Raw genomic sequence first — 22195 nt, forward strand, 5'->3', positions numbered from 1 at the left:
TCCGCCGAGAGAGGAGAGGGGAGGGGGGGGGGGGGAGGCGGGGTTTAGGTGGGTAGACGCCGATGCGCGCGGCGATGCCTTGCGTGTGCCTTGGGGAAGGAGGCGGCGCCACGTAGGCGTCTAGGCGGGGGTCAGAAGCGGGTGAGCTGGCGAGCATGCCGCGCCGCTCAGGGCCTCCCGGTGGTAGTAGTCGGCAGGGGTTGGATGGACGGGATCCCAAAGCCGTCAGCTTTTCCCTACGGCCGTCACTGATACGTGGGCTTGGGAGACGCTAGCCTCATACATCAACGACTCTGTAATCGACTGTCTAAGATCCAGTTTTGGGCTGGATCGACGGTCGGCTCAAACCCAGCCCAGCAGACGTGTGATAGGCCTTCTGCTGCTAACATTTTGTTTGACTGCTCTAGTTTTTTTTGAAAAAAAATTATTATACTTGGCTATGGCACTAGCACGTGCTAAACTGCTAATAGGTTGGGGCAATGGTTTAAATTAGCATTGGGTGTTCGGGTTTCCCAAAAATTTTGGGTCGGGTTTTTGGGTTTTTAAAATTTTGGGTTTCCAAAATCAATAGCCGGAATTAGTGAAAAATTTCTTAGACCTAACATTCGGGTACCTGTAAAATCGTGTTTCGGGTTACCCTTTATACCCGAACAGTGCTTAGCATACTGAAAAAATGTCTTTTGGCAAAAAAAATAGCAGTTATACAGTGTCATTTTCCAAAGAGCATCTCTAACAGACTTGGCAAATGCCTCTCCAAGCTAAAATTTGACAATTTAGACTAAGATTTATACTCCAACAGATTAGCCAACCGAATGGCCAAGTCATTTACATGGCCAAACTAGTCCTCCCGCTGGCCAAACTTAGACAGCCAACCAGCTCGTTGCAGAGGCATGACTCCCTCACTAGCCGCACCAGCTCCCCGACCTCCGTCGTCACACGCACCGGCTGAACCTACGCCGACGAGCGCAGGAAGTACGCCCCAAATGACCGCGCGAAGACGCCCGTCTTAGAACCCGACCCAATCATCGCCGTCGCTGATGCAGAGGCAGAAACAGGCAAGCGAGCCGACCTCCGCCACATCATCTCCGACTACCCTGTCGTCGCAACCACCTGATGTTGTGCCTGCCCTGATGGCGTTATCCGTCGTCACCTTGCGTGAGGAGGACGAGGACGACGTCTTGGGCATCGTCAGGCTTCGCTAGAAGCCAGGCCATCGTCATCACCACCGGCGTCCCCAAAGGTCGAATCAGACGAGCCAGTTGACCTCCGTCGCAACCGCCTGATGCTACGTCTGCCCGATGGCGTTGTCGCCACATTGCGTGAGGAGGACAAGGACGACGTCTTGGGTGTCGCCAGGCTTCCTTATGGGCTGCGTGAATGTGGGCCGATGGTTTCACCTTTTAGGCTAGGCTCAAACCGAAGAAATCAAGGTATGGTTGCTCATAATTCAGGTTACACGGGTATTTTTGGTACTAGAGACACAAACCTGATTGACTCAAAATATATTCGGGTTTTCAGACTTGGAACCCACAAAGTTCGGGCATTGGGTTTCACTTCTTTCATGTTTGGGTTCGGTCTTCGGGTTTCGGTTTTTGTGCCCGGTGCTAATTTTAATGGATTAAATTTTAGTTTGGATTTTCTTTGCTTGGGTTTAGATGGACTGACATCATGAATGGCTTGCACTGGTCTGGATGCATGGAGATAATGGATTGGTGTGAATTGGGTTCGGTTGGTAGTTTTTGAATTCAAAACAATTATATGACCAACATGAATCCAATGGGTTCTACTAAACTGATTGAGCTTGAATGCAACCACACACTTGCAGTAGTATACATTACCGGTTGAGGCATCATCATGGAGGCCGTCTAGGCAAGACTCCAAAACAAGTGTCATCCTTCTTGCGACCATGGCGTGGAGGTCATTGTCGGAGGCTTGTGGTGGTGAGAAGAGTAGCATATCTGAGAATAGCACGCTAAGCACAAAGCTTCACTCTAGAATGTGCACGGAGAGGTTGCAATGGTGTGGCTATCTAGATGTAATGATTCATTTTCACGGATAGATGTTGTTCTCTAGCCTCAACTTGAGTTGATATCTTGTATCCTTCCTAGAATCCACTAGCACCCCTATTTTTCCATTAGACTAGCAACCAATGCATGCAGATCACATACCTCTAGCACGACAGAGCAAAACATAAAGAGGCAATCGTTGATCCACTTTCATCATTGTTGCTCTCTATTGGGGCAACCAACAACTCCTTAGGGATGCTATCTGTTGTGTCGTGGCTTGTTGTCTTCGAGCGGCCATGCCATGCCATGCCTCGATAGTGCCATGACAACCGCCATAGTTCATCATCATTTCCAAACAGTTGTGTCGTCCCTCCTCGCATCCTAGCCACTACAACTCGTCATTGTCTTCGAGTAGTCAAGCACCATGCTTGTGAGATGTTGCATGTAGACAATAAACCATGGCACATCATGGGAACATGGTTGTTGGATCATATGGTTTTAGTCCATGGGATGGAAATAAAGTGTATCCACTTGACTCGAATGGTTTGGGCTAATAACTCTAATAGGTTGAATTGGTTTGGAGCTATGAGGTAGATAAGTGGAATGGACTAGTTTGGTATGTTGATTCCTAGGAAAATGGACTGGAATGGCTATGTACAGGATTTGACCCATTAGCAGCATGCTAAGAGCAATCCTAATGAAAAATAGAATTTGCGTGTGATTTGGGGAGTCAGTACAGGGAAAGAGGGTAGATGAAACAAGGACCGTTTGATTTGATTCAGAAAATTTGAGCCGTTAGATTTATCTAATGAGTAAAAATAAGTTTGTGCACTACAGGATATATATCTCTAGTTGGCTTTTATTTCGTATAGTAGGCTTGCTCCTCCTTTTACGGTGTCAAGGGGATACCACAGTGACCCTCGAAAAGAATGTGGCCCATGAGCCTATTGAATATGTTATACTATTTTTGTCTCATAATAATGTTATTTTTCGATTTCTATGTCCAATGCTTTGACCATTCGTCTTATTTGAAAAATTTGTATAAAAACTTTAAAAAATTAGTCACACATAAAGTACTATTCATATTTTATCATCTAGTAACAAGAAAAATATTAATCGTAAAAAAAATTCAAATAAGACAAATAGTCAAAACATTGTATCTAAAAACTAAAAAAGGTCTTATTTCGGGACGTAGGTAGTATGTCTTATGGGAAAGCCATTACGAGCATGCTCTATTCTTGCCAACGAGATGAGTGATGTGACCGGTGACACCTAAAATCGGTGGGTGGCTTTAGGTCACGCCATTGGGCATTTAACCGGTGGGGTTCACTAGTCAGTGAAGAGGGGTGCTCCATGGACGTCAACTGACTTGTTGTCGTCTGCTAGCCATCGTGAGAAGGGGGTGATGAAAATGATGAGATTAATGGGACTGGATAGGGGGACATCCCTATTTTCACACCTGCAATGATAGATGTCTTCGCATCGCTTTTAATGTTGTTGCATGGGACCATCGGTGCTAGGCGTATGCGCATGCCTATCTAACACCGCACATACCCAACATTAAATGTGGTTGATGAAGGGTTCCTTCACCTCACTGTAATTTGTTGGTCGACCCCTCACCGATCAATGGTGCAATGCCATGCTGACGAGCGTTGAACAGTCCCTGTCACACCCGGAGTTTTGTCCCAAGCCTAAATTCGTAAAGGAAATTCGTAAATAATAATTGGCTTAATCAACTCAGGAAAAATCCCTCTAAAAGAAATTAATTTAATTAAATCAAGGTTCGCAAATCGATTAAGTGGATTTAAACTCAAATTGAAGAAGTATAAAATTTGGCCAAACAAATTAATTTAAAATTCGACAAAAGTGAGGCTTCCCTTTTTCCATTCTTTTTCCTTTCTTTTCCCTTCCTCCTCAAATTGGGCCGAAGTCCAATTTTCCTCCTCACTCTCTTTTTTTTTCCTTTTTTCTTTTTCCCCTCTTCCTTCCAGGGCCGGCCCAGCCGAGCCGGCCCACCTCTCCCTCTAGGCCGGCCCAGCCGAGCCAGCCTCTCCCACGCGTGCCTCCTCCCTCCCTCCTGGGCCGCCGCCTCGGCCTAGCCTCCGCGCCCGCTCGCCCGCGCCGCCGAAGTCCGGCCTCCCTCCCCGCGCCGGCCGAACCGAGTCCGCCTCCGCCCCGCCTTCACCGCGCCACCGCAACAGCCGCCGCCGACCTTGCCGCGCCCGACTCGGTCTCCAACCGCCTCGCCGCCCTAACCGCGCCACCCTCCCCTATAAAACCCCCTCGCTCTCGCGCCGCCGCCGCCTTTCCTCTGCTCGCCTGAACCACCGCCGCGCTGTCCTCCTTCGCCGCCGCAGTCCATCTCGCCACTTGCGCCTCGTCGCCGGCTGTCACCCCGTGTCCCGCCGTCTCACCGACCTTCCGCCGCCCCCGTCGCCGCCGGAGGACACCCGAACGCACTCGCGCCTCTTCCTCCCCTCTGCCACTGCGCCCGACCTCCTCACCGCCGTCGAGCCATCTCCGCCGCCACCGCCGATCGACCGCGCCACCGGCCGTCATCACCTGTCTCGGGTCCTCGCCGACTTGCTGCCTCATCCCGTCGCCGCTGGTGAGCCATCCCCTCCTCTCTCCCTCTCTTTTTCCGTCGCCGCCGGGTCTCCTCGCACCCGCGCTGTCGCCGGGTGCCGTGCGCTGCCGGCGCTCGCCGCCGCATCTCTGCCCGACGTCGCCGTCGCCGCGCGGTCGCCAAGCCGCCGCTACCGGTGCCCACCGTCGTCTCCACCTCCCGTGCGCCGTTGCCATCGCCCCGACACCGTGCGCCACCGCCCGTTGCCTTGCGCCGGCTGTCGCCGTCGTCGCACTCCCGCCACTGACCATCGCCGTCGGTTGCCGGTCGTCGCTGCGTCGTCGTGTCGTCACCACCGCGTCGTGCGCCGCCTCTGTCGCCGCCCGCCGGTTGCCGCCGTCGGCCGGGTCCCTTCTCCCCGCTCCCCTGCTCTCCTTTCTGACCGACGGGCCCCACCCGTCGGCCTCACCCTCTCTCCCTCGCCCTGTGGCCCACCTGGCAGCCGCCCGCCCCTCTCCCTCTCTCTCCTCCCCCGGGCCCGCTTGCCAGCCTCTCTCCCTCCCTCTCTCCCACCGACCGGTGGCCCCCACCTGTCGGCTCGCCTCCTTCTCCTCCGCTGACGTCAGCAGCTCCATTAATTGCGCAATAATTGATTTAGGACTTTTCTGTTTAGTTAAAAAACCTAGAAAACTTCTAAAATTCATAAGTAATTCATCTAGTCTCCGTTTAGGTCCATTCAAATTTCATTAAATTCATAAAATTGTCAAGAATCCATTAAAAGTACTTTCTTTTACTGTTTCAGTAGAGTTTGTGCCTGTTTTATTTATTTTTGTGCTTTGTCGCTTAGATTCGGACCCCACCGAAGAGCCGGTTTACTTCAAGATCGTCACCGAAGTATCTCGGGGCCAGAGCAAGGCAAGTGGCACTCATCTTTGATCATATTGAACCCATTATTATAAATTCCCCGCTTTATTTATTCAAATATGCATTGTTTTAATTAAAGTATTTATTGTATTTATTTTGCGGGTAATCCTTATTATTATGCCGTTGATTATCCATCTTTGTTCTTGCTAGACCAAGGAGTTAGGCCTAGATTAATACTTAGCCGTGCTTAGAACAAGTAGCTCATGGGATCACACTTAATCATGCTTAATTCTGAATAGTTGTAATAATGATCCATTACCCGATTCGGGTTAATGTCAACTAAAATATTGATAATGGTGGGCTGTGGGTGCATGGTTTTGGGAGTCACACCCATGGCAATTAAGGACCGGTTCACGGGAAACCCTGGAAGTAATTCAGTGCTAACCACATGCCGAAATGGGTAAGGTGGGATTTGAAGCATGACTTCGAACTATTTGACGTACCAAGGCAAGGGTAGGCGTGATGGAGTATGGACGAGCAATCGTGGTGTAACGAAAGCCTCTGCTGCTTCCGGATCTACCAAGGCACAAGAGGGGACTGCCCGACTTGGTGTAAAGGGGGGTGAAACCTGAAGTGCGGTGCGATTAAATAGGGAGTGTTATGTGACGGGTCCTATCACGGTCTCCTTTCCGGTATGCCATGGTGGTATGTCGGCGCACGTTCAAGTGTAGTGGAGTCGTGTCTTGTGGGTACAGTAGTACACCTCTGATCAGAGTATAACCTATTCGAATAGCTGTGCCCACGATTACGGGCGAACTTCCAGCTTCACTGTGATTAGTGAACCTTTAATGACCTGAGTAAACTGGTTTTCATTTGGGACTACTGCAACGTGGTGTAACGCTGAGTAGTAGTTGGGCCTGTCGCAACGTGGTGTAACGTTGGACAGTGTTGTGGTATTTTACGACTGTTATTTACTTAACCTTTAACGTATTTAATTATCTTTATTCCGTTTATTCTCTGTTATTTATTTAAGTGCTGTTTTATTGCAACTAACCCTAAGCCTGTCTTTGATGATCCTTATGCATCATTTATTACCCTCTTTTCCGTGTTACTTGTTGAGTACGATGGTTTGTACTCAGCCTTGCCCAATTTCCCCCTCCAGAGCTAGAAGTTGAGTCCGATGGAGGTGACTCTCAGGAGTGAGCTGGTCTACCGTTAAAGCTTTGCCTGTGGACTGGAGCCGTACCCGCTGGAGCTAGTCTACCTTTCTTTCCGCTGCATTTTCGTTAGAATAAGTGTTATTTTCAGTTGTTTCTAAGAACGATGGTTATGTAATCAACATTGTCTTTTTGTGTACCCTGGCTGGTCCTGGACATGGATTCTAATACACAATTAAGTTCAGAAATTCGTGTAAGGAATTTCTGGACGTGATAGTTCCGGTGCCAGCTTGCTCTTCGATGGAAGAGGTCAAGGCTGGCCACTCCTACAAGTGGCGTACCCTAAGTCTTGAGACAACGGAGCCACTGGTAAGAGAACCCTATTTCCCTTAACACCGACAAATGTATTTTCTAAAGCAACCTTTAAATATATTTTCTTTACAAAGCACGAACCATTTAGTACTTCCACGGTGTGCTTATGGAAAACAGGTTGTGTTTTCACCCAAACCATCATTATTGCACTATGTCTAAGTGTGGTGTGTTTGTGTCTAATCTTAAGCGTTAAGGTTGATTCTAACACGACTCAAAAAAGGGTTGATTCTAACAACGATATGACATCTGTTACTTGTGTGCACATAGTTGTATAGCAATATTCAACACTAAATCAGAATATCTGACCCTAGATCGAAATATTCGAGCGATTTTTACTCTCACCCTATCTTTTCTCTTTCGTTTATGCTTATAAGCCAAAATTTAAATTTTAACTTTACATTTGAAGTACTGGCTCGTCCCAAAAAAACAAACCTAGGAGGGGATGCCCTCCTAGGACAATGAATCCTTTCTAGTTTTGCTTTTTTGGGATGGAGAGAGTAGATTTTGGAGTTTTTTATTGTAGTTTATTTTTCAGCGTTAGATATTGGATCAATAAAAACACATATGTATAATCTTTTTTTCATTTGTAAATATGTCCGTTTGACATTCACCGAAATACTCTTTCACAGTAACTTTGTAATCAACTTATTCATCCCATCGACTCTCAAGATCCTTTAAACACCGCCGGGGCACGTATATGTGATTCAACTAGTACAACAAATGAAGACAGAATGGTGGCAAAAAGAAATCACTGGTGCTCGTTGTTCCTAGTTGACGCAAATCACATCTATCTATCACGCAGATGCCGAAACAACCGAAAAACAACAAAACAATACTTTTATCTTTCTTTTTTAACTCCTCCAAAGATAAAGTTAAAAGATACTCGAAATACATAATATTACAAACTATGTTTTAAATTAGCTGCAATTCCACCGCACGAACTCCCGCCCAATCCCCGCGTGACACGTCACCCGCGCTGCCCGCCCCAGCAGATAGTGCCCCGCACGTCGACCGAGCCCGGCCGTCCGTTACGCGAGTATCAGGGCATAGTTTCATAACACATAATTATCAAGATAAATTTGATAACCGAGTCTCATAAGTTTTATAAGTTTTATGATGATGAAACTACTCTCTTATTTTATGAAACTTTTATTTAATAACCTCAATAATTTTATTAATATAATACTATATTTAATATGCATGACACCATAAAACATACACTGTGACACCATAAAACATACGCTAGCCTTACCTCCGCCACGTCTCGATCCCTCGTCTCGATCCTTCTTGTCCACGTCACGCCCTCGTGCTCCCCACTGACCTGTCGGGCCCACCCGCACGTGGGCCCCACCCGTCAGTCCCTGCAGGTGGACAGGGCCAGCTTGCCACCCGAGGACCACGCTCTCTCTCACTGACAGTGAGGCCACCTGACGCTGGGCCCACGGGTCAGTGGGTGGCGGAGCCAGCTGGTGGTAGTGGTAGTAGTGGAGGCGGCTCTGGATCCGAGCACTCTGTATTAATCTTTTTTTTTCCGATGAAGCCTTTTTACTTGCGTGAATAAAATGGGAATCCGCCTACGCTTTCTCTGATTCTTTCCTTTTTCTTCTTCTTTTTTTTTGTGTAAAATTTTTTGTTTGCTTTCGGTTCGTGTTCGTGCGTGTAGTTGGCTAGTTGCGCGATTAGGAAAAGATTTTCTCGGATTCTTGGTGGATTTTGGAGAGGAGGAGGAGGTGGGCAAAAGGGTCCTCGGATTAGGAAAGATTCGTCTTCCCCACCTCCTCAAATCCTCCGATTCGGTGGCCGCCGCGCGGATTTCGTCCGCCATTTCCGATCCGAGACGGAGGAGGGGCGCTCGTCTTTGGATGGTTCCGATCGACCCAGGGCCAGGGCCGCGAGGGTTTCGCCGGATCGTCGTCGTCGCCGTCGTCGTCGCCGGGGGGGAGGTGGTGGTGGTGGGTCCATGGCGACGGGGGAGAAGTCGCCGCGGGCCTTCTCGATGGAGGAGCTGCCGGGGCACCTCATCGGGGAGGTGCTGACCTCGGGCCGCCTCGCCGCGGGGGACCTGGCGCGGCTCGAGGCCACGTGCCGCGCGCTCCGCCCGCTGGCCGAGCACGCCGCGTCCAGGCTCTGCGCCGCGCGGGCGGCGTTCGCGGCGCTGGCGCCCGCCGCGCGCGGGGAGCTCCTGGAGCGGTGCGGCGGCAGCTGGAAGAAGGTGCTCAGGTTCCTGCAGCTGGTCGAGGAGTCCTCCGGCACCGTCCACACCTCCTCCGGCAACGTGAGGATCCTACCCCCTTCACCTATGAGAGCACAACAAAAATATATGCTAACCTTGTTTATTTTTTTGGGTGGTGGTGAGCCCAACTATGGACAGTACAAAACTTGGTAGGAATTATTGACCATGCATTATTCATAGAATTCAGTAACTTCAGAGTTGGAAACAAAGGAAATACATTTGGGTTAAACGGGGATATTGAAACATCTTATAACCAAGTTAAGCCATGTTTTTGTAGGCCACTGTAAAGTGTAAACTGTTTTGTTACTAATTCTAGAATTAGGCGAGACTGAATAACTAATGTTTGATGGACAACTCTATTAATGATCTGTCGTTTATAAGTTGCCATAGACTATTATGACAATGAGATTACCTATGGACATGCCTCTGGATGAGAATATGTGGTCTTTGGAAATGATATATCACAGACGCTTAGTACATTGTGTTTTTTCCTTTTCTTCTACAATTTGGCTCACTCGGCTTAATGGGAATATGTTGGTCATGCCTCACTTATTTCGAACCTGTTGTGCCGTAGTTTTTTATGTTTGTGATTGGATTTCAATAGAAGGTGCATAATGATTTGGAGTGCCTACTTCATCAGGTTGTTGTGGAGGGTGCAAAGTGTTAGTATGGATTCACAGTTTTTTGTTTACAAACACTCTCTAAGTCATCTGCTCTATCAGTTTGTAAACATTTGGAGGGTTCATAGTATGTTCTATGATGGTGTCACTTAGCCATTTTACTAAGCTCGCCAATATGAATACCAAATGATCAGCAAAAGTTGTTTTGTTGCACATGGAAATGCTTTCGCTCATGAACAATGCTATCTTTAGGATGAAACAATAAAGTTAAAATTTTCTTGATATTAGAAGACATTTTTAAATTTGTTTCTTATATACGTGAACACACTCTATGTTTCCAGATGCAAGTAGCAACAGGGAGATATCACACACTTTTGGTCCATGACTCTTCTGTCTATTCTTGTGGATCCAGTTTGTGTGGGGTACTAGGTCATGGTCCAGATACAACTCAGTGTCCAGCATTCAGCCGGATTCCCTTTCCATCACTTTCTCGTGTTGTTAACATATCTGCTTCTCACAACCATGCGGCTTTTGTTATGGATTCAGGGGAGGTAATTTATGCTCTTATTAAATTATATATTGCCATTGAGATATTTCTAGTACTCTGAGCCTTGTCATTTTTGTTCAAGTAGGTGTTCACTTGTGGAGATAATTCATCATTTTGCTGTGGTCATGGTGAGGTGGGTCGAACCGTATTTCGACCCACCCAAATAAATGCCCTAAAAGGAATTTTTTGCAAACAGGTGAGCCAAAATAATCTCTATTATTCATTTATATTCTCTGTCTCCTATTTACCATTTGGTTGTGAAACAATGGAATAAATACATCCTCAATATTATGTGCCATTTTTGAAAAACAGACACTCAGACAATGCTCTAGTTATTTGATGCAATAGGCACACTGTTCTAGTTTTGTGATTAATTTACTTGTTTGACATAAACAGGAGGAAAGATCCATACTGTTTGTGATCAAATTTATTAATTGGTAATGAGGTTGTTATATTTAGTTGTTTCATATGTCTGCTCTAGTCAAGTTCACAAAATTATGCAATCAACTACCATTCTCTTCCTTTTTTTAATCAATGCTATCTATCCTCTTTTTTCGCAGGTTGCTACTGGTCTAAGTTTTACTGTCATTCTTACTGCGGATGGACAAGTGTATACATGTGGAAGTAACACACATGGCCAGCTTGGTCATGGTGACACATTAGACAGGGCTACTCCAAAATTCATTGATTTATTTGATGAAGTCCTTGCTCCAGTAGAGCAGGTTGCTGCTGGGGTCAGCTATACATTTGCTGTAACGGCTGATGGAACAGTTTATTCCTTTGGCTCTTGTACCAATTTCTGCCTTGGGCACGGGGATCAGCATGATGAACTTCGTCCACGTGCAATCGAGTCCTTTAAGAGGAGGAATATTCATGTAGTTCGTGTCTCTGCTGGTGATGAGCATGCTGTAGCTCTCGATGCACTGGGTCATGTGAGTATACACTGTTCAAAGAACTATCTGCTATCTTGTGACTGTTATGCCTCCAGATAGAAGTGAAACTCTGAAATTTTCAGGTTTATACATGGGGCAGAGGTTACTGTGGAGCATTAGGTCATGGTGATGAAAATGACAAAACTAGCCCAGAATTGATCAGCAGTCTGAAGAGTCAAGTTGCTGTGCAGGTGCGTTGCATATGTTTGCACCATTTTCCATCTTCTGACATCATTAAGTATCGTAAAGTAGCTTTCCTATGCTTTCCGTATTTAAAAGAAAGTTATGCACAGTTATACATTGATATGATAGCTAGAGAAACGGTATTGCTATGCTTTCTGTGTTTAAAGAACAGTCATTAGTTTCATGTATAAAAGTCTTTAAGTATGTTCCTCATTGGACAGGTCTGTGCAAGGAAGAGAAAGACCTTTGTTATCACGGATGAGGGCTCAGTTTTTGCATTCGGATGGATGGGCTTCGGGAGTTTAGGGTTTCCTGACAGGGGATCGTCAGACAAAGTAATGAAGCCCCGTGTTCTAGACAGTCTGCGTGATCACTATGTCTCCCAAATTAGCACTGGCTTGTACCACACTGTTGCAGTGACAAATAGAGGCATCGTGTTTGGGTTCGGGGACAATGAGCGAGCACAGCTCGGGCATGAGTACATCCGTGGTTGCTTAAAACCTACGGAGATAATGTTCCAGAAGAGTATGGAAGATATAGTAATTGCAGCACCGAGCGGGTAAATTCAACTCCAAAATGTACCCTTTTGCCCAGTGATATGCATACTGTTTCCATCCCAGATTTCTTATCTGCAAGTGTATTTCATACTTAGCTTTCAGTGGTTTGTGAGTATATGGTAAACGGGAGAAGAGCAAAGTTGGAGGACAATGTTGTAGCTAAAGGAGCACATAGTGTAGTCATTTGGTTGTGTATTGAATAATTTAACTCGGCCATTTTCTCATGTATAAAAAAAATATTGGTGTGATTAGAGTGACAAAATTATTTCTCTCCCCTTGCCCAGTCAGTCAGTTCAATCAAATGTTGAACGGTTGGCGTCTACTACATATACTGTCTATCACGTTGCTTTAACATCCCTGTTTTCTCTGTTTCTTGAATGTTGTTGTCAAGTGTCCAGCATGTACTAGGTTACTTTGCTGGAGCACAATGAGTTCCCCTCTATATCATTAATAATTTATGGTCAGGAGATACAGTAACATATACTTTTTTCATGGTCAACCAATAAATGCAATTACAAAGCGGAACAATCGTCTATTTGGTCTTTTGATGCATTGTTGGTATTATTATTTGGTATGCACATGCAAGCTATACTGTGTATCTACTATTATTACAAAGGACGATGGCGGATGATGAACTACCACGTGACAATGAACATGACGTGCTGTGTTTGTTTCTTTGGGACAGCAATGCTTTCCAGGTACAGTACATCATTAAAAAAAAAAGAAATGTTGTGGTTGGCACTTGGTAATGAAACAATACTGCCTTTCGTTCTGCACCTGTACAGCGAACAAACGCCAGGTCTGCACCTGTACAGCGAACAGACGCCAAGTATTTTGACTTTTAGTTTATATTTAATTATTTATTTTATTAAAAATTTTTATATAGTTATAAATTATTTGTTACTATCTCCGTTTTATAATGTAAAATGTTTAACTTTTTTGGTTGCGGCGTTTGACCATTCGTCTTATTCAAAAATTTAGTATAAATATAAAAAATGATAAGTCATGCTTAAAGTTCTTTTCATAATAAAGTAAGTCACAAGCAAAATAAATAATATCTTCATAATTTTTTGAATAAGACAAATGGTCGAACATTACAAGCAAAAAAATCAAACATCTTAAAACGGAGCGGAGGGAGTATGATTTAGTTTATTATTAAAGTAACTCTAAGCATGTCCTATAATTTTACGTATTTAAAAAAATAAATAAGATAAATAATCGATTCAAAAATCAACGATATCAAAGAAAAACAGAGGAATTAGAGCAGTAGCGATGCTTAAAGTCTATTTTCGTTTTAGGATTGTGAGCATGGGCATCATTTTGTAAAGTTGTAACGTAGAAAGGATGTTTGTGTACATGCCCATCAGGCTGCAGAAACCAACAAATCCAATGAATCCAGTCCAATCAAAAAAAAAAAAAAAAACCAAACCAGATCACCGTAAAGGCAAGATAGAGCTGGGAAGAGGCTTGGCTTGCACCTCTAGTGACAAAAAGAGACTTTCCCGGCTCTGAAGAGTCTCATGGAAGCACATAGCCACATACTTGCAACTATCTGGAAACATTGAGTTATGCTGGGATGTTTTGGTTCTGCTTGAAGCAGCTGCCACCTGCAATGTTCCTACCAGTAAAAATGACATCATTCCATACATTTTTCCTCTTTAAAAATAAAAAAGACAATCTTTTTCCTTCAAGGGCAATCTTCTTTTGATACGCTTCAAACATGACTACACATTTATAAATTCTATCCTGAGCAGTCCCATTTTAAACTAGAGAGGGAGGCTAAATTTTAGGCATAGTTTCTAGGAATAAGTTCATATGAGATTCCTTAACTTGTTAATGGATTTGATTTTCAGTTTTCAATCGAAAAACCAGATATAGCAGTCCCTAAACTTGTGTGCATGTGTCATCTAGGTCCCTGAACTCTTAAAATATATTTTTGGGTCCCCGAACTTGTCCAGGGGTGTCATATAGGTCCAAACGGACTCCGACCTGCTCCATCCGCTGACATGGCATGCCACGGTGGCGCCTACGAGAAGGGAGAGAAAAGAATAAGGAGGAGAGAGATACTGACACGTGGACCCACATGACCCCACCAATACGTAGACACCGCCATGGCATGCCACGTCAGTGGATGGAGCAGGTCGGAGCTTGTTTGGACCTATACGACACCCTCGGACAAGTTTGGGAACCCAAAAGTGTATTTTGAGAGTTAAGGGACCTAGATGACACATGCACACAAGTTTAAAGATTACTGGTACACTTCAGTCAAATAATTAACTTTTTGCCACTCTTACAAATTATGCTAACATTTTTGCCACTGAACCCATATGTCATAAACACATGAGGGCACACATATCATACACAGCGGGTAGGGAGGCAGACCTCCCTAAAAAGGATGACATCCTAGACATTTGAGTCACGTGTGATGGGGAGAACAAGAGGAACACACACGTGCCTCACCTTGCTCGCAAACGTGACACATGCGTGAGAAGTTAGACATCCTGATCACACGACCTGCTATCTCTATATATACCGAGCCACCGTCTCATCGCATAACCTTTGCCTCCTTCCCGCTTGCCGACGTGCATCAGTGATCAGGAGAGCATGTCTGGGAATCCTTCGCCTTCGATGTCCTGCACCGGGAGAAGGCGACAATAAGATTTTTGGGAAGCGCTTTACGCGACTGCTCGCGAACCTTCCGTGATGGCTCGTCTACCTCTATGCTCGAGAGTTGCGCCGACGATAGTATCCGACACCACGTGTTGTTCATCTGGTATGGATGGTTCCTTGTCAACATAATCAACAATAGAATTAGAACACTCGATAGGTACTCACCATGTCTCTTATATACGATCTATTCATATTTTAATGCTTAGTTTACGTGTATAGATTGTATGATCTAAGTATCATAACTTACATGGTTAATGTCATGATTTATTTATGAAATAAATTAAATCATTATGTACTTATATATTCAACATGTTTCAGCTGATGTGGTGCCTACGTGGCTAATTTGACTTGGTCTTTATTTGACGTAGCACATGAAGCAAAATTTATTAGTTAAAAAATAAACAAAATATGTGGGGGCAAGAATGGATGGGAAGGAGAGAGGAGGCAGCGCCGACTTGCCGTTGAGATATAGGGGAGTGTGGGTCTCACTGTTTTTGTCTAACTAGTATGTGGACCTCGCATTTTAAATTTTCTATTTTTTATATTTTGCTTAGTGCCATATCACTGTCACGTAGGACGAAAACTAAGTCAAACTAGCCACACAGGTGCCACGTCAGCCAAAACCGCTAAGTAAACCATCGAGAGATCTCATCTGCACCGATATTTTGCTTTCACTGCCACATCACTACCACATAGGACAAACACTAAGTCAAACAACTACGTAGGTGTCACATCAGCCAAAACCGCTGTGTAAACCATCGGGAGATCTCGTCTGCATCCATTTTAATAGTTTAGAGGGCCTGCGTTATCGGTTTATGAACGAAAATCGAACTCACTGGCAAATCAAGAGACCTCAAATAAACTGAGGCTAAAAGCACAACCCATCATCCATTATACGGGCCGGAGTTTCACCTCAATTTACCGGGCTATCCATTTATATGGGCCCGATTTTTGGCCCATATACACGAGGCCCATCTACTCGTGCGCTCTCCCCTCTCTCTCTCTCTCCCTTCCTGGGAAGCAGGTCCCCGTCGCCGTCGCCGTCGCCGCCACCGCCCGCCGTTGCCACGCGCCCCGCCGCGTCATCGATCACCTCGGCCCTCGTGCACCATTGCCTCTCGCCCTCTCCTTCTTCGTCTGTCCTGCAGGTAAGGCAAGGAACCGGCCACCAACGATCCTCTGCTAACCCCCCTCCCCTCCTCCCCCCTCTCCACTAGTATTCTCATGGTGGTGCTGCGGGAGAATCTGCGCGTGCGATCGATGTGCTGATTCGCACCCAAGAGCGGGGTGGTTGGGAAAATGGGGGGTTAGGGTTTGCGTTAGTTCTGTCGTCCCGTGGCCGGTTTGCGATGCTATACCGGGTGATATTTGCGATGCTGAGATTGTTAGAAACAATGGGGTGTAGGGTTTGATCTCCCCCTTTTGTTAATTTGTTCCTGATTCTCGTGAATTTGTCATCTGCATGCGAGTGGTCTGATGACTGATATATCATTAATCGTGTATGGTACCCCGTACATGCTCGCCACTGATCCTAGGTCTTATTGCTATAGCTAATACATGAGCTTAACCTCAGTCTATACATGATCACCTAAGCTTTATGCCGAATTTAGTGATTTTATTGACCGGTAGAGCTTGACGCAGAAACTGTGTTATGCTTACCAATCTAGTGACTCCAAACTTCAGCTGTGCACAACTTTGGTCTCTACTACTGTGTGTGTTATGTATGCTTACCAATCTAGTGACTGCAAACTTTCAGCTGTGCACAATTTGCTCTCTGCTAGTACTTGATAATGAATTAATGAAGATCAGATCAGATGCTCTCTGCTAGTACTTGATAATGAGTTAATGAAGATTGGATCAGATGGTTTATTTACATTTTAATTGATGGTTAAAGTTACTGTCAGATAAGGACACAAGTATGTGATTTGAGTCCTGTTTAAAAAAATGCTAGCTTTGTTTTTCTGAATTCTAGCCAAGCGGTCATCAGCACTTTACTATCTCTTCAGGAAACTTCAGTTACTACTATATTTTGTGCCTTCTTTTACTTCATTCCCTTCGAGACTCCCGATGGATCACAATCATCTAAGTTTGCTATTTTGTGGTAATGCTAGGACATTTTCAAAGCAATGGGTAGCTCTAAAAAGGACAAGTTGAAGTCTACATCGGGTGACAGGTCAGACAGATTAAGCAGTCTACCTCTAGAGGTAAAGGGTGATATCCTCGTGTCTGAATGTGCACGATGCTGTTCGAAATAGCGTCCTGTCAAGCACTTGGAGGGACACATGGACTACTATTCTGGACATGTTGCTGCTCAATTGCACCTACAGCCCGTCAAGGTTCATTAACAAGTGCAGTGTCGAATTTTATGGCATTATCACTCCACAAGGGACCTCTGCATGGGATTACAATTCTAGGGAACAAAAACTACCATAACGCATTTGGTAGGTAGATGCTCATGCTGTCAAGGAAGTCAGCAGCAATCAAATTGACCTCTGCCAAAGTATAGGATGCTCTCATGCCTCTTCTGTATGAGTGATTTAGTCTATCTGGCCATAGAGAGCTGTACCATCAATTTACCCCAAATGTTCAAAGATTTTGAGTGGTTAACTAATTTGGAGCTGGAAAATTTCTCCTCAACAGAAATTGACATTAACAAACTGTGTTGATTTTGAAATCTTTGAAAGGCATCATCTGTCTGAACGTTCAAGCTCCTGCACTTCAATATCTAGAGGTTGATGGGAAGTTCGAAGACTTCCATTTGGATGCCCTTAATCTGGAAAATACAGATGTCATTCTGCACAAAGCGCAAGCACACCAATCTGTTCCAGCTCTGGATGGTGGTAAAAGCTACCTAAAACAGTCATTGGGAAGCCTAAGTGATATTGAAACACTCATCATTAACGACCATTCATCATTAATGGCTATTTCTTGACGGTGATCCATTGTTATCTTCAGCCTTATGATGATGTTGTCCTGATTAAGCTGTGTCAGTATTTCTCATCCTTTATTTTTCTGGTTGCAATATCTATCATAAGGGTGCATACTGATGAAGATCACTGTATTTGAACACCTCAAGATGGTTTTTTTAGAGATATGCTTCTGGGACCGGAGGGAAATCTTGACTGGTGTTTCATTGTTTCAGAATGCTCTTACCCTCAAAGAACTTGAGCTACAGGTATGCCTCCATAAACCTCAGCCTGTCCTCCTTATCTCCTTGGATAACTCAATTTTGGTACTGTTTACAACTGATAAGTTAACTAAAAATTGATTTCAGAGTTACCCATGGAATGAAGCTTTTGGGCCAATGAGCTTGTGGGATCAAGGTCAGAAGAACATTGCAGATCTATACCTTGAAATGGACCACCTCGGAACTGTTACCGTGAATGACTTCCTGGGGTTGGACTACGTAGTTGATTTTGTCCACGTTCGGCACCACTGCTAAGTTAACTTATCTCTTTAGTTTTTCACGTGCACGTTTTCCGAACTGCTAAACAGTGTATATTTTGCAAAAATTTTGTACAGAAAAGTTGTTTTAATAAATCATAGTAATTTATTTATATTTTTTAATAATTAATAATTAATTAATCATGTACTAATCTATTACTATGTTTTCCACGCCGGGTAAGTTAACTTACTACCACTCTAGCCGAACGCGGCCTGTGTAGGAAAGCCACTGAGTTGGGCACTGGCTTTAGAAGAAGTGAAGATAGATGGGGATTGCCCTGACAGTAACGTTCTTAAGAAGCTACTGGCTCTGTCGAGGGTCTCTGACAAAGGCCAAGATCGTTGTTACCTGATCCAGAGGAGGTGACTGACTGTCTTTTGTTGAGGACATTGATACACATGGCAGGGTTGTCAATGTGTTATGCCGCGGTCAAGTGATTTTGCTATCGACCTGTCTCACCAACTTGTAACTAAACTTACCTTGCTATTATGTGGTGAGATACTAATGCCTATGTTTCTATTTCTATGTGAAGAAAGTTGCACTATGGGAGTGCCCAGCTCCGTTTTATCATATACAGGTATAGGGGAATGCTAATGGGAAGCTACCGACCGAAAATGAATTATATATATTTTGTAGTGAATATTCATTTCTGGTGAAATTATTTTATGCCAATCGTCTACTGCGGCTGCTGTTGCTGCTGCAAGTCTTGTGGTTAGTACATCCACATTTGGACATGCAGTTCATGTTTACTCTAGCATAGGAGTGTCTGTTTACTCTAGCATAGGAGTGTCAACGAGCTCGAATCAAGCCTACCAAACGTTCGAGCTCCTAGCCAAGTTTGCGAGCTTGGCTAGGGCATATATTTTTTTTTAACAAAAGCAATAATTTTAAGTCAATCATATTAGATAAATTGTAAATAAGATTTAGAATTAATATATAATACCAACACATATTAGTCATTCTTCCTTCTTGTTGCTCTGTGTGAATACATCTTCAAATGATAGGATGCAAAACTCATAGTGTAGCATCGTTTGCTCAAATCTATTGAAAATAAGTCTTAAACATATTGAATTCACCTTTGGTTCAATCATGCATGTAGACTTGGTTGTATCCGATGTAGTAATGTTCTCATCATTTAATATACATGTTTGTATCGATCTAAAAGCCCAAAGCTGAAAAATAAACTTTGGTGAAAAAAACCCTTAAAATTAATTTTAAATTTAAGGATGAAAATTCAAATTTTAGGTTATAACCCTAGTGCCAACCCAAAAGATGGGGCTGTGTGTATATCCCTTGTGAATATAGAGGTCAAATTAATAAAAAAATCCATTATCTAAAATATACAGAAGTTTTACGTATAAATTAATTTTTAATTGATTATAAGTCGTTTCACTTATAATAAGTATAAGCCGAATGATGATGAGCTTGGCCTTATATTGAAATAGTCAATGAAAATATGCTCCCTCTCAAAATACAAGATATCCATAAATTAAGGGGGAAAAATAACATTTACAACATTTGACTAATAGTTAAACCAACAATATTTATGTTTATTTTTTATGTACTAGCATATTATTCATGCGTTGCAATAGGATTTTATTAAAATATTATTAGCATCTTATCAAACTAGAATTAATAAAAGTGGTTTGGTATATAGTTCTCAGTATGTGGGAGTTAGTGGTTGGGTTGGCGACAGATTCACCAGCTGTCCACCACCACCATTGCGCTCCTTTTATAGGTGTACGGATGCATTATCATTACAGGTTATGGTGATACATCATCTCGTAGGCTAAGTCTAAAAGAATACCAATTTAGACAAAAAGCAACTTAATATGTAATGTATAGTAAATCTTTGCAGTATAGAATTGATTTTAGCAAATTATAGAAGTAGCTCGATACAGTAATAAAAGTAACTCTTTGTTGTATTAAATGAAATTATTTGCATCAAATCGGATGGTCCATATTCCATCTACCCTCCTTCTATTTACTAGCTTCAAAAATCACATGCGTTTTTATCTATCCTCCCTATATCAAATTTAATGCATTAAATCTTGGTCAAATATAGATCCAAAATTCAACGTGTCATAAAAAGGCCGGAGGGAGTATTACAAATACCACCATGTCAGATCTCGGTCAAATCTTCATCTAATTGTTCGTTTTTTTCAAATCTACTATATAGTGCACAAACTTGATTTACTCATTGGACAAATCCAACGGCTAAAATCATTTGCAACAAATCAGACAATCTATGTTCCATCTATCCTCCTTCTATTTACCGGCTCCCAAAATTACACGTGCTTTCCATCTATCCTCCCTGCATTAAATTTAATACATTAAATCTTGGTCAAATATAGATTCAAAATTCAACGTGTCGTAAAAAAGCCAGAGGGAATATTTCAAATACCACCATGTCAGATCTCGGTTAAATTTTAGTCTAATCGTTCATCTTTTTTGAAGTTTTTATGCAAACATGGAATATTATACGTCATTCTTATAGTCCATTTCTAATAATGAATCAAATTCATAAATAAATAAAATATATATATAAAAATAAAAATAGACCGAATATTAATTAAATGATGTATTATTTATATGTATGTATATATATAGTCTAATATTTATATGTACATTTGAGTTGACAATATTAAATAACGAAAGATATTTTTTACATGGTGATATTTGTACTCACTCGGTGTGTTTTAGTATGTATATATTAACACAAATGAATCAACAATATCAAATAAAAAAGAAACTAGTATAAAATAAATTTTATAATATATATTTACATATATTATTTAAATTATAAACATATATGTGTTCAGATTGACTCATAGTTAATTGCGGAGTCTATTTTTTATACTACTCCGTCTGGTTTTTTAGGTCCGTTAAATTTCGTACTTATGGTTGACTGTTTGTATTTTTCAAATTTTATTGCAAATATACAATATTATAAGTCATTTATAAAATAAATAAACAACTTGTTTGGGTCATCCAAATTAAATTATTTATTTAATATATATGCGCATGTATCATCTAATCTACCCTATAGTGATAAAATATAATAGACACTTTCTACAAAATATAAACTTGTATTAGAAACTTTGTATATGTCATGCATAGACAAAATCTTTCTATATATTAGAAACTTCCTATAAAATATAAATTTATACAGTATATAACTCCTATAATTATGCTACGTATACACATACATGCAAATTTTATGACTAATTGTATATAATATTTTTTATTCCTGTTAGATTGGGATAAAAGGATGTTATTCATTGGGATTGCACAAATTTTCCTAAATACTTTATTTTACGTGAATTAGAAGATAGATCCTAATAGTATTGTATTAAGGATCGATACGTGTGTCTTTAAAAAGATTTCTATTTAGTATATCTTTAGTATAGACATGCCTTAATAACATAGTGGATGATACATATATGGTCATGAAATTCATTGGTTGAATATGACTGTGGATAGATAAAATTGTGCAATGTCTGAAACATAAATTTTATTTCAATCCTTTGATTTTTATTATGTTAGCACATGTATGTTTGATATATGACTTGTATCGAGTTAAGGTGCAATTAGATCTATTTTGGAAAAATTAGTTTACCTAACGAAATTAAATAATGTATGAAGAAAAATATTATGACAGCGTAGCGTTAGTACGAGTATATTGCTAGTTTATATAAACTATAGAATTAACTTAACACAAAAAAAACAATTCTCTTTAGTGTGTCAGACATAATTTAGACATAGTAGAAAAAATAACCAAACACACAAAAAAGGAACCCTTTACTTTATCACAAGTAATTCAGAAAAATTATAGAGGTAGATTTCAAAATAATTAATAAAAGTAACTGATGTGTCATAAGTAACTAAGGATGCGAGTATCTTACCATCTTATTGAGATCGTTTCGATAGGTACCTCTAATTTTTCCTAGTTATCATCCAATGGTTTCCTGGAGTTATTTTTAACTTTTCTCTATGGTTTTAATAGAGAAAGTATACCACTTTCTTTATTAAAAAGACTTTAT

At 42.3% G+C, this 22195-nt stretch overlaps 1 protein-coding gene and 1 long non-coding RNA gene across 2 annotated transcripts; both read left to right on the forward strand.

Annotated features, from left to right (window-relative positions):
* Positions 1-8509: 8509 nt before the first annotated feature.
* Positions 8510-12354, forward strand: LOC102708730 (ultraviolet-B receptor UVR8). The gene is made up of 6 exons (XM_040525963.1): positions 8510-9240; positions 10160-10369; positions 10451-10561; positions 10926-11297; positions 11381-11488; positions 11702-12354. Exons 1-6 carry the CDS (start codon positions 8926-8928, stop codon positions 12041-12043), a joined length of 1458 nt encoding a protein of 485 aa, XP_040381897.1. The 5' UTR covers positions 8510-8925; the 3' UTR covers positions 12044-12354.
* Positions 12355-15793: 3439 nt separating this feature from the next.
* LOC107304612 lies at positions 15794-18218 on the forward strand. The gene is made up of 3 exons (XR_001550692.1): positions 15794-15855; positions 16819-17882; positions 17982-18218. It is a non-coding gene; the product is annotated as an uncharacterized LOC107304612 (long non-coding RNA).
* The last annotated feature ends 3977 nt before the right edge of the window (positions 18219-22195 follow it).

Source organism: Oryza brachyantha, chromosome 7 (genome assembly GCF_000231095.2).
Source record: "Oryza brachyantha chromosome 7, ObraRS2, whole genome shotgun sequence".
Lineage (NCBI taxonomy): Eukaryota > Viridiplantae > Streptophyta > Magnoliopsida > Poales > Poaceae > Oryza > Oryza brachyantha.

What these genes read in the sequence shown, in the direction of transcription:
- LOC102708730 (XM_040525963.1), top strand. Translation starts at nt 8,926, where the DNA reads ATGGCGACGGGGGAGAAGTCGCCGCGGGCCTTCTCGATGGAGGAGCTG. An exon ending in TCCACACCTCCTCCGGCAAC is followed by an intron (nt 9,241 to 10,159) that starts GTGAGGATCCTA and finishes CTATGTTTCCAG; the next exon opens with ATGCAAGTAGCAACAGGGAG. An exon ending in AGAGTCAAGTTGCTGTGCAG is followed by an intron (nt 11,489 to 11,701) that starts GTGCGTTGCATA and finishes CTCATTGGACAG; the next exon opens with GTCTGTGCAAGGAAGAGAAA.